At 43.3% G+C, this 12,318-nt stretch overlaps 1 protein-coding gene across 5 annotated transcripts in view; it reads right to left on the minus strand.

Annotated features, from left to right (window-relative positions):
- Window positions 1-1,270: 1,270 nt before the first annotated feature.
- The window catches only part of LOC132397942 (septin-6), a 74,422-nt gene continuing 63,374 nt past the window's right edge, over window positions 1,271-12,318 (minus strand). For 3 of the 5 annotated variants that reach the window (XM_059976767.1, XM_059976771.1, XM_059976770.1), the window contains exons 7-10: window positions 10,013-10,181; window positions 6,866-6,998; window positions 6,511-6,701; window positions 1,271-1,864 (exon numbers count right to left, since the gene is read on the minus strand). In XM_059976767.1, coding sequence (XP_059832750.1) covers window positions 1,840-1,864; window positions 6,511-6,701; window positions 6,866-6,998; window positions 10,013-10,181 — 518 coding nt within the window. In that variant the 3' untranslated portion in view covers window positions 1,271-1,839. Of the gene's footprint in view, window positions 2,919-4,663; window positions 4,707-6,510; window positions 6,702-6,865; window positions 6,999-10,012; window positions 10,182-12,318 lie in introns of all 5 variants that reach the window. The other 2 variants (XM_059976769.1, XM_059976768.1) reach the window with 2 other exon arrangements.

The following is a 12,318-nucleotide window of genomic DNA, read 5'->3' on the forward strand; positions in this document are numbered from 1 at the left end:
CACTGCAAAGCCCACCTTCTCCTGCCCATTCCTCAGCATGAAATGAATGCATTCAGTTGGAGCTGGGTGCTCCACCTCTGCCTTCCCCTGTCCTACCCATTCACTTACTCAATGGCTAAAATTCCCACCGACTCACTACAAACCAGGAACTGAATCTGGAGCTTTCCGGGGGCAGAATTTACTTTTGTTTAGAGATAGAGGCCTCTACGGCCCTGAGAACCGTGTCACCTGGCAACCCACCCGCTTAAACCGCAGTCCAATCGCAGGACGATTTACAATGACCAATCAGTACGTCTTTGGAATGGGGGAGACAACTGGAGCGCTCAGATGAAACCCAATGCTGTTTCACATCATCTGCCTTACCCATTTACAGTAGTGTTCGTGTGAACCTGTCTAGCTCCAACCTCTCCTTACATCTGTGTAGAAAACAATTAGACTACTCATTTATGATCATTATACTTTACTGTATTTTCACAAAACCACTGTACATTTCCCATAGCCACAAGAGATGCTGGAAATCCAGATGACCATTTCCCACCCTTTCAACCCATGCTTCAGATCGCCTCTAAAAGCCGATCATAATTTAACACCCCTGAATAGCAGCACACCCCCGTCCCTCCCACAAGCGGAGAGTAACTCACAATGAAACTTTTAAAACAGAGTTTAAATTTAACTTCAGCTCTGCAGTATGTCAAATTATATTCCTGGGTGGTGGATGGTAATTTGTACAGCACGGTGGGGAAATGAGAGCCTATTTAAACACAGAAGCTTCAAAATATTGCAAAGCTGCAGTCTTCAACAGGCAAAAATTAAAAGGAAAACAGAACATTTCACACCCATTAGCCCTACTGGTAAGACAGACTGCAGACATGAAATGGACTTGTGGGATGAGTCCACATAACCCAGACAGGCTGACTATTGCCCTTGAGAGTACGGATTTAGTTTCACAGTTAAAAGAACAGCACAAGAGCCCTGCCTCTTCTATGGGTCGCAGCCTCCTCCTCCAGAGAGCAGCCCGTGCAGATATTAAAAGAAGCTACAGAGAGAAAAACACAAATGAGATAGATCATCAACACAGCAAGATATTTTCAGACGTGAGCACAGAAAAGGATGCTGAGCAGAAACTGAGAGAAATAACTCGAGGCAGGGGAGGGAGGGAGGGCAAAGGGACTTTGGAAGATGAAAACATGCAAAGTCTCTGATTGCTGAGGGACCCCTTCAAGGAATTGCTGCGAGGGTCATAATTCCAAATAAATAAAGACACTGTGGCTGAGGTGCAACAGATTTTAATAAGCTTAATATATCATAAACGTCCAGAACATTCTGTGGAGTCGCACACAAGGATAAAAAAAATCCTGTGAAAATTACAAATCTGTGCAAATTTGGCACAACTGTCAGAGAAATGTTATTCTGTAGCTCTGAAAATAGCAGGGTTCTGTCTGACTGGGATAGCTGAAGAGATGTAATCCCAAAGTCTTGCATTTAAAAATACTTCAGCAAGTCTTGGTATACAGTGTTTAAAACTTTCAACCTCTCCACATTTGCAAACCAAATAGTGCAAATTATTCCTATTCAAAAACACTCAAATATGATGTACTTAATGCTCGTCACATGGGCCTAAAGAAAACATGCACATTTACATTTGCTTTAAAGAAGCCTCTTAGTTTGAACTATATGATGCAAGCTTTTCTACTCGTGAAAAGATAAAAACTTCAGATTTTGGATTTCGAACACCTGGACCACAGGCAGTGTACGGCTATCTGAAACTGCCCCGTCTAATATTGATCACAGCTTAACAGAGTAAAGCAATAATGTTCCATAATCACTCAGGGCCTCTAATTATTCAGTGCAGAGCCAAGGGTTACTGTAAGGAAAGAGTATACAAAATACAGACAAATGAATCGCCAGTCTGAGAAATTCATACAACTCAATTCACATTTATTTGCATTTAAAGACTACTTCTGTTCAAACTGTTTCTTAGCACAACATTAGCATGCCTTCACAACAGAAGGACAATTAAAGCGGTATAAAAGTCATCTTATAAAAAACAAGCATGCGCTCTGACAAAAAATGCCCTCAAGCTAATCCCTCCAGTGTCTATTAAAATAGAAATGAACAAACCCTACGTCAGTGCTATGCACTGCTTCAGATACAGCCAGGAACAGATACAGAAACAGTTTCAATGTAAAGTTTTAAACACTGAAAGTTAACAAAAATAAATATCTGGTTTCAAAAATTGGGGAAAATTAAAAAATATTTATTTCCTGTTCATAATAAACACGAGTTTCCTGTAAGCTTCAATTTATTGCACCATTTCAATTGATCCATTCTCTTTCTGGGACTGTAAACAATATCTTTATTTTGCTCAGAATTGTACTTCATATTTCCCCCACCCCACAATAACATGCCTTTTGTCACATGCTGAAAATGTAACAAGTTCCATTTGACGTCAATTCATAAAGGGAAACAAAAGCAATGATTTGTTAAGTCCGTCGTTACATGTTTCAGTAGCCGGAAACACGAGCAGCAAGTAGGTAGCACAAGGGATGAGACATAAATGATGACGATTCATGCATAAGCTTCCTGAGTTATCTAATACACATTAACCCCACAAGGTCTTATGTTGGGATTAGTGAGTAGGAACAGTCTCTGATGCTCACTGGCGGCTTGTGTGGTACCATGCAAGTACTGAAGTGGTAAACTGGGAGTCCTTTTCACAGCTCCATACTATTTATTGCTGGATTCCTCCATTCAGCATAGGCACAGTATCAAGCTTGAACATGTATGTTCGGCATGGAGGGAGGGAGAGGTGGCGGCTGGGAGGGGAGTGAGAGAGGGGCAAGCACAGCAACGTATTTGGAAACAAAAGGGAGTTCATTCTCGACTTGCTGAGGAAAGGATTCTACAGGAAGCCTGAACTGAAAATGAAAGAAAAGCAGGATTAATTTTTCATGAGCTACTTCAAACTAGGTGAAATGTTTAGCTGTTCACAATGTAAACAATGAATGAACACAATTCCAGGTTAAATATGAGAATGGTTCATGTAAAACACACATATAGCAAACATTCCAATGTGCACAGCAGTGGAAGTCCTTTACCACACAGTTACTTTATCCAGTCAACTACCGTGGATACAGACCGAGGCACTTTGGGAAGTCAGCAAAAGTTGGGGGCCAAGTTGACCACAAGTCAATACAATCTAGATCACTGTTTCAGTGCAGTGGTGATGGGGTGCAGCCTAGTGCAAACACATTAAGCAGAGATCTACCTACAATCTCGGGTGGATGGAAATAAACCAAGTTGGGACAAGAAAAACCTTGTACCCTTCCGCTACATGGCAGGAACGTTACCCCTGCATGGCTTTGCGTGGATCTCTGTGCAGCTCTGCTGCGACTTTTCCAATACCAATGACGCCCAAAGTTGTTCACTGTCTCCAAAGCGCTTGAAATATCCCAACAAGGGACGTGAGTGGTGCCACGTACCTGGCAGCATACACTCAGTGTCCACTTTATTAGGTATATTCTGCATCTAATGAAGTGGCCACCGAGTGCGTGCTCATGGTCCTCTGGGGCTGTGGCACATCCACTTCAAGGATCAACATGTTGTGCATTCAGAGATGCTCTTCTGTGCACTTTTCTAATGTGTGGTTATTTGATTTATTGACACCTTCCTGTTGCCTTGAACCAGTCTGACCATTCTCCTCAGACCTCTCACATTAACAAGGCGTTTTCACCAGCGGAACAGCCACTCACTGGATTTTTAAAAATTATTTTTGCACTATTCTCTGTAAACTCTAGAGGCCAGCATGAATGAAAATCCCAGGAGATCAGTTTTTAAGAATTTTAAAACACCCCGTCTAGCAATCATTCCACGGTCAAAGTCACTTAGATCACATTTCTTCCCCATTCTGATGTTTGATCTGAACAACAGCTGAACCTCTTGACCATGTCTGCATGCTTTTACGCACTGAGCTGCTGCAATGACTGCCGACTAGATACTCATATGAACGGTGTACAGGTGTATCTAATAAAATGGCCTCTGAGTGTATGTAGGTACTTACACCATTCTGCTGTGCTCAGGTTTAAAATAAAACACCACCAAATTTCTTTTTTTTCCTTCTCAGACCTGAAAAGTCTCAGCCTGAAACGCCGGCTGTTTATTCCTCTCCATAGCTGCTGCCTGACTTGCTGAGTTGCTACATTTTGTGTGTGTTGCTAAAAATGGAACAAACCCTCACACTTTCCCCAGTTAGGAAATATCACTGCATTCTTGTGCCAAAACCCAGACTATCCCATCTAATGGCAATGTAGGAGAACTACTGAAACAACCACTGGCTTCAGGATACATACAGGTCATCGACATTTATCAAAGGTGACTACAGACAGACAAATACAGTCCGTCTCTACGGTTGAAATCCACATCATACTTGGGTAATAAATAGTGTTAAACCTTCCTGAAAGTGTGGGATTTAGAACTACTCGATATACCATCAAGGATCTTATTCACACCAAGAACGAGACTTCTGCACTAGCTGAAGCTAGATGTACTGCAGATGGAAATCTAGCAGAAACGCACACAAACCATCACTACTCGATGTACTGGAGGACAGAACTGAGATAAGGTTCCACTGCTGTGATGGGGGTCAGCAATCAATCAAGCTTACCAGAAGTTATGGGTCTCATGCAGCATGCAGTGAACAGCGTTAACTGTAAAACAGTACAATACATGCAAAAAGCTAATGTAGGAGAACAGTGGTAAAAGTGTAAACACACACTTGCTTGTTTTCACAAAAACCTTCCCTGTTCCAGAATAAAACTGCTTTTTTAATAAGAGCTCACTGATTTCCAATGACCTTGTCACTTTACTTACCAATCGCACACACTGCTTATAATCAGAAGGCCAATGATTATTGGTAACTTGAGGTCTTAATTCAGGGACCTGAACCTTGTGTATTATTAGAGTGCTTGGCCTGCTTCCCTCAACATCTGCACACTTGCCAGTGCTCCATAACAAGCTCTTGTAAGGAACTTGTGTATGCGTTTAATATAGAATCCTACAGCACAGTACAGGCCCTTTGGCCCACCGTGTTGTGCCGACCCTTTGACCTACTCTAAGATCAATCAAACCCTTCTCTTTCCCCATGGCCTTCTATTTTTCTAAGTGTCTCTTAAATGCCCCTAATGTATCTGTCTCAACCACCACCCCTGGCTGCATGTTCCATACACCCGCCACTGTCTGTGTAAAATAAAACTTACCTCTGACATCCCCCCCCTACCCCCCGTACTTTCCTCCAATCATCTCAAGATTGTGCCCCTCCTATTTGCAATTTCTGCACTGGGGAGAAACTTCCTCTGTCCTCTTTACATCTTGTACATCTTTATCAAGGGACCTCTCGTCCTAACTTCACTCCAAAGAGGAAATTCCTCATTCAGCCAGCCTATCCTCATTGGACAGAGTCGGGCAATAGTTCAAACATTCCCTCCTGGTGCTATGAAAGTGGTGGCTGGGAGTATACAGTGTACACACGACACAGAACAGTATTGCTTTGGTATCTGACTGAAGGTATGTGGTCAGCCATCTAAACTGCAGTACGTGGGTAAATTCAGTTTCTGTTTAATAGACAATAGGTGCAGGAGTAGGTCATTTGGCCCTTTGAGCCATTCATTCACTGTGATCATGGATGATCATCCACAATCAGTACCCCGTTCCTGCCCTCTCACCATATCCCTTGACTCCACTATCTTCTAACTCTTTTTTGAAAGCATCCAGAGAATTGGCCTCCACTGCCTTCTGAGGCAACGCATTCCACAGATCCACAACTCTCTGGGTGAAAAAGTTTTTCCTTAACTTCATTCTAAATGGCCTACCCCTTATTCTTAAACTGTGGCCTCTGGTTCTGAACATGTTTCCTGCCTCTAGAATTGGTGGAAAGACCAGGTCAGAGTAATTACTAGTGGCAAGACTTCACAAACCAGCAAGCCAACCACAGTGGTAAAGTGGGAACACAGGATGACCAAGGCATCACAGTTAGGTGAACGTTCCTACTTCTGCAGCACTGTGGCTCCCCTTAGAAATGATTAGAGCTGGATGTCATTAATCAAATACTGAGCCTGCCCCGCACACTGTCTCCATTAACAGTCTCTCTCGCAGACAAGGCACAAGAACAACATGTTACTGGCTGCACGTTGCATTGTCCTGACTAAGATTGCAAACACTCAGTGCCAACTTTGCAATGATGAAGTGCCCCAGCGAAGCACTTTGCTGGCACATGGACAGATGCTTGTGCATTTCACAGGTACGCATGGAAAATCGCATCTGCTACCAGAAAGGGACCTTTTATGGATAACAGTACACCCCAACACCATCCCAGTCATGGTGTCATTTATATGGGATGTAGAACTGAAAGGAAGTATCCCCTTCCTGAACACAAATTGAAAAAAGCTGGTCTGAACTTTGGGGATTGATAATAGGATAAAAGAAGGCAAAATAATTTTTTAAAAATATACTTACTTTTTCCGCTCTTTCTCCCTCTTGAGAGTCTGCTGGCTTCCGGACTGCTGGGCTTGTGACTGAAGCAACTCAGCTGCAGTCTTTCTCTGTTTAAAGGCATTAATCTCATCATCTAGGCTCTTCTTCTTATCCTCTAACTTTTTCTTCTCGTCCTGATGAAGTTTTTTTAAACGATCAAACTTATCATGCAACTAGAAGAGAAGGGAAGAGAGACATTAGGATACTTGTCAAAAGTAACTAACTGGTAGCCCAAAAAGAACTTGGACGTTCTCAAGCACAACTTCTGATTCTCCTTTGTTGCCTCATTGCTGTTGCTTGGTTTAATGTGAGGAGGGAAAAAGGCGGCAACGTTTACCTCTTTCTCTGCTTCCTTCAGTTCGGATTCCTTCTCCTTCACTCTCGTAACAAACATTTGTCTCATCTCCTCCTCCTTCTTCTGCAGCTCTCCGAGAAACTCGTTTCTCTTCGCTTCATATGTTTCCTGCAGACTAGAATAGGGAGTCGTCATTTAGAGCTGGAGTCAGAGCATGAGAGTACAGGAACAGGCCATCCTACCTCATCCCATCCCTTATTCTGCCTGCACCCAAATCATAGCCCCTCATGCCCTTCCCATCCATGCACCTAACCAAATTCCTCAAGTGTTGAAATCAAACCTACATCCACCACTTCCGCTGGCAACTCATTCCACACTCTTACCACCCTCCGAGTGAAGTTCCACTTCACGTTTCCCTTAAACAGTTCACATTTCACCTTTAATCCGCCCCAGTCTCACCCAACCTCAGCAGAAAAAGCCAGCTTACATTTACCCTATCCATGCAACTCATAACTTTGTATTGTTCGTTATGTTTCGTATGACGTGGGCAATTATGGTCTTTCTGTGGCCATGATTGTTCTTGGCAAATTTTTTCCACGGAAGTGCTTTGCCATTGCCTTCTTCTGGGCAGTGTCTTTACCAGACAAATGACCCCAGCCATTATCAATACTCTCCAGAGATTGTCTGCCTGGTGTCAGTGGTCGCATAACCAGGACCTGTGAAATGCACCAGTTGCTCGTACAACCATCCACCACCTGCCCCCATAGCTTCACGTGACCCTGAACCGGGAACTAAGCAGGTGCTGCACCGTGCCAAAGGGTGATCTGCAGGCTAGCGGAAGGAAGGAGCGCCTTACACCTCCTCTGATAGAGACATTATCTCTACCCAGCCACGACTTTATAAGCTCTATCAAATCTCCCCTCATTCTCCTATGCTCCAGGGAATAAAGTCCTAACCTATTCAGCCTCTCCCTATAACTTATGTCCTCTAGTTCCGGCAACATCCTTTAAATGTCCTCTGTACTCTTCCAATCTTATCATCTTGCCAGACCGTGAAGTTTTCGGCAAACAACGAAAATCTTTGAGGTTACTGCAACCAAAAAGCATATGGAGAGAACTAAATACAAACGTTTGTAATTAGAATAACAGATCAAATACATTTGTTCAGTTTCCATCTGCAGCTTAGAAGTCTGAATTTTCCACTACATCTTGCTAAACCAGAATAAACCTCCTCTGTCACTAATGAGCCCATGGAGAGAGGAATTTAATGTCAGAACACATTTCCAACATTACATTTATTTCCTTCCTCCACATTATCCAGAGCTTTTGCCAATCCCTTAAAATCTACACAACTATTCAATCTCTAGTAAACTTCAGTTCTAACAGCAACTCTGACTTGGGACATGTTGCTGTTTCCCTCGTCTTAGTCACTGCCAAACCCACCGGAATTTAAGGAAAATCTTGCTTCCTTTAAGACTTTTAACGCCTTCAGAAATTTGCCTTTGCACAAGGAGTGAAATGCGTTGCCTTAAAAATTCCTGCATGTAACGTCGCATTGAAACACCCCATTCCAGCCCCAATGCCCCCGGCAGAAACGACCTCTTGAAGGGAAACTCTGACCAAATGCAATTAAGTGAGGAACATGGAATGGTGACAACAAAAGAAGTGTGGAGAGCTAATGATTAAGCTGATAAAAAGAAAACAGCAGGAATGCTGTTCTTTTAAGGTGATCAGTTTGGCCAAATGTAGGAGTGTGATTAAATTAGGAACTGGGAAGTTCTACAGCACTTTAAGGGTATCAAGATGCATTTATAGGAGTGGGTCGAATACAACGGAGCATCACAAAACTAAAACAATCTGCAGCTGCTGGAAATCCAAAGCAACACACACAAAATGCTGGCAGAACAGCAGGTCAGGCAGCATCTATGGAAAAGATTAAATAGCTGACGTTTCAGGATGAGAACCTTGATCAGGACTGGAAAGGAAGAGGAGAAGTTAGAGCCAGAAACTGGGGGGGGGGGGGGGGAGAGGAAGAAGTGCAAGGTGGCAGGTGATAGATGAAACTGGGGCGGGGGAGGAGAGGATGAAGTAAAGAGTTGGGAAGTTGATTGGTGAAAGAGATAAAGGGCTGGAGAAGGGGGAATCTGGTAGGAGAGGACAGAGAACCAGGGAAGAAAGGGAAGCGGGAGGAGCACCAGAGGGAAGTGATGGGCGGGTAAGGAGATAGGTGAGAGAGGAAAACAGGAATGGGAAACGGTGAAGAGGGGGTGCAATTACCAGAAGTTCGAGAAATCAGTGTTAATGCCATAAGGTTGAAGGTATCCAGCCGAAATACGTGTTGCTCCTTCAACCTGAGAGTTGTCTCACTGCACTAGTAGGGGAAGCCAAAGGCTGACGTATCGGAATGGGAATGGGAAGTAGAACTGAATAGTTAAGATAGGGTAGTTAAGAAGGCCTATGGGATGCTAGGCTTCATTAACAGGGGGATTGAGTTCAAGAGTAGAGAGGTCATGTTGCAACTCTACAAATCTCTGGTGAGACCGCACCTAGTATTGTGTTTAATTCTGGTCACCTCATTATAGGAAGGATGTGGAAGCTATGGAGAGGGTGCAGAGGAGATTTACCAGGATGTTGCCTGGTTTGGAGAACAAGTCATATGAAGCAAGGTTAGCAGAGCTGGGACTTTTCCCTTTGGAGCGTAGAAGAATGAGAGGTCTACAAGATTATGAGAGGCACAGATAGGGTGGATAGTCAGTACCCGTTTCCCAGGGCACCAACAGCAAACACCAGAGGGCATATGTACAAAATTAAGGGAGGGAAGTTTAGGGGAGACATCAGGGGTAAGTTAGTTGTTTGTTTGTTTGTTTGTTTTTTAAATACACAAAGCATTGTGAGTGCCTGGAATGACCTGCCAGGGATGGTGGTGGAGGCTAAAACATTAGGGCTATTTAAGAACCTCTTGGACAGGCGCATGGATGAAAGAAAATGAAGGGTTATGGAGTAGTGTGGGTTTAGTACTTTTTTTAAAGGATTATATGGGTCGGCACAACATGAGGGGCTGAAGGGCCTCTACTGTGCTGTAGTGTTCTGTGAATTGGATGGCCTCCGGGAAATCTCGCCTTTTGTGGGACTCGTGCACGACGGTGTCCTGTCGGTGTGGACTGCACATGGGTAACTCGCGAACATCTACCTGAAGGGCTTGTTATCAGGGTCCGTGTCCTTAAATCCCATCTCCTCCAGCTTGCAGCGCCGATACAGCTCATAGTGGCGGGCGTGCGTCTGCTCCCGAAGGTCCTCCATGTTGACGCGAATGAGCATCTCCCGCAGTTTTACAAAGTCACAGTGATTTTCATTCTCCACTGCACCACAAAAGTTTCAGATTGTTTACAGACAAAAGTGAAAATCAGATGAAAAAAAGCACTCTGCAGAGTTTCCAACGGAACATTACAAAGCTGCCTAGCAGTCAGTTAAAACTAGCTCGATTTTCAGAACAGATACGACCCTAATGCTCTTTGCTTTGCCACACAATTGCATTATCTTGTTGGAGGGATAAATCCTGAACCAAAGTTACTGTGGCTTGCTCAGTAGCGCAATGGTTAGCACAATTACTCACCCAACGGGACTCGATTCCTGCCACTGTTCTCCCTGTAACTACATAGCTCTCCTCCGGGTGCTCTAGCTTCCTCCCACATTCCAGAGACGTTAGGAGTTTTAGAAGATGTGGTGATACTTATGGGCTGTCCCCAGAATAACACCAGTACAAAAAAAAAGATGTAGACCATAAGAACATAAGATATAGGAGCAGAATTAGGACAGTTGGCCCATCAAGTCTGCTCCGCCATTTCATCAAGGCTGATCCAATTTTCCCCTCGGCCCCAATCTCCTGCCTTCTCCCCATAACCCTTCATGCTCTGACCAATCAAGAATCTATCACTCTCTGCCTCAAAATATACATAAAGACAGCCTCCACAGCTGCCTGTGGCAAAGAATTCCACAGATTCACCACTCTCTAGCTGAAGAAATTCCTCATCTGTTCTAAAGGGACCCCTCTATTCTGACGCTGTTTCTGCTAGTCTTAAGACTCTCCCATCAGAGGAAACAACCTCTCCACATTCACCCTATCCAGGCCTTTCACCATTCGATAGGTTTCAATGTCACCCCTCATTCTTATGAATTCCAGTGAATACAGGCCCAGAGCCATCAAACGTTCTTCATATGACAAGCTGTTCAAACCTGGAATAATTTTCATGAACTTGCTTTGAACTCTCTCCAGTTTCAGCACATCCTTTCTAAGTTAAGGTGCCCAAAACTGCCCACAATACTCCAAGTGAGGCCTCACCAGTGCTTTATAAAGTCTCAACATTACATCCTTGCTTTTATATTCTAGTCCTCTTGAAATGAATGCTAAACATTGCATTTGCTTTCCTCACCACTGACTCAACCTGTAAATTAACCTTCAGGGAATCCTGTACAAGGACTCCCAAGTCCCTTTGTACCTCAGTTTTTTTTCTCTCCATTTAGAAAATAGTCAACCCTTTTATTTCTTCTACCAAATGCATGACCATACACTTCCTAACACTATATTCCATATGCCATTTCTTTGCCAATTTTCCTAATCGGTCCAAGTCCTGTAGCCTCTCTACTTCCTCAAAACTACCTGCCCCTCCACCTATCTTCATATCGTCTGCAAACTTTGCCACAAAGCCATCACTTCCATCATCCACCTCCTTCAGGACTCTGGTCCAAGTGACTTATCTACCTTCAGACCTTTCAGTTTCCCAAGAATCTCCTCCCCAGTAATGGTAACCACACACTTAATGCCCCCTGACAGCTGGAACTTCCACCATACTACCAGTGTCTTCCATAGTGAAGACTGATGTAAAGTATTTATTCAGTTCATCCACTATTTCATTGTCCCCCATTACTACACATCCAGCATCATTTTTCAGTGGTCCAATATCCATTCTCACTTCTCTTTTACACTTTATGTACCAGAAGAAGATTTTGGTATTCTCTTTAATATTATTGGCTAGCTTACTTTCAAATTCCATTTTTACTTTAATGATTTTTTTTAGTTGCTTTCTGTTATTTTTTTTACAAGCTTCCCAATCCTCTAACTTCCTATTAGTCTTTGCTCTTTTATATGCCCTCTCTTTGGCTTATATGTTGGTTTTGACTTCCCTTGTTCTTCACGGTTGTGTCATCTTCACTTTAGAATACACCTTCCTTTTTGAGATGTACATATCCTGTCCCTTCTGAATTGCTTCCAGAAATTCCAGCCATTGCTGCTTTGCCATCATTTCTCCCAGTGTTCTTTTCCAATCAATTATGATCAACTCCTCTCTCATGCCTCTGTAATTCCCTTTACCCCACAGTAATACTGACACATCCGACTTTAGCATCTCAGGATGAATTTGATTATATTATGATCACTTGCCCCTCAGGGTTCTTTTACCTTAATCTCTTTAATCAATTCCGGTTCATTGCACAACACCC

This window comes from Hypanus sabinus, chromosome 8 (assembly GCF_030144855.1).
Source record: "Hypanus sabinus isolate sHypSab1 chromosome 8, sHypSab1.hap1, whole genome shotgun sequence".
Taxonomy (NCBI): Eukaryota; Metazoa; Chordata; class Chondrichthyes; order Myliobatiformes; family Dasyatidae; genus Hypanus; species Hypanus sabinus.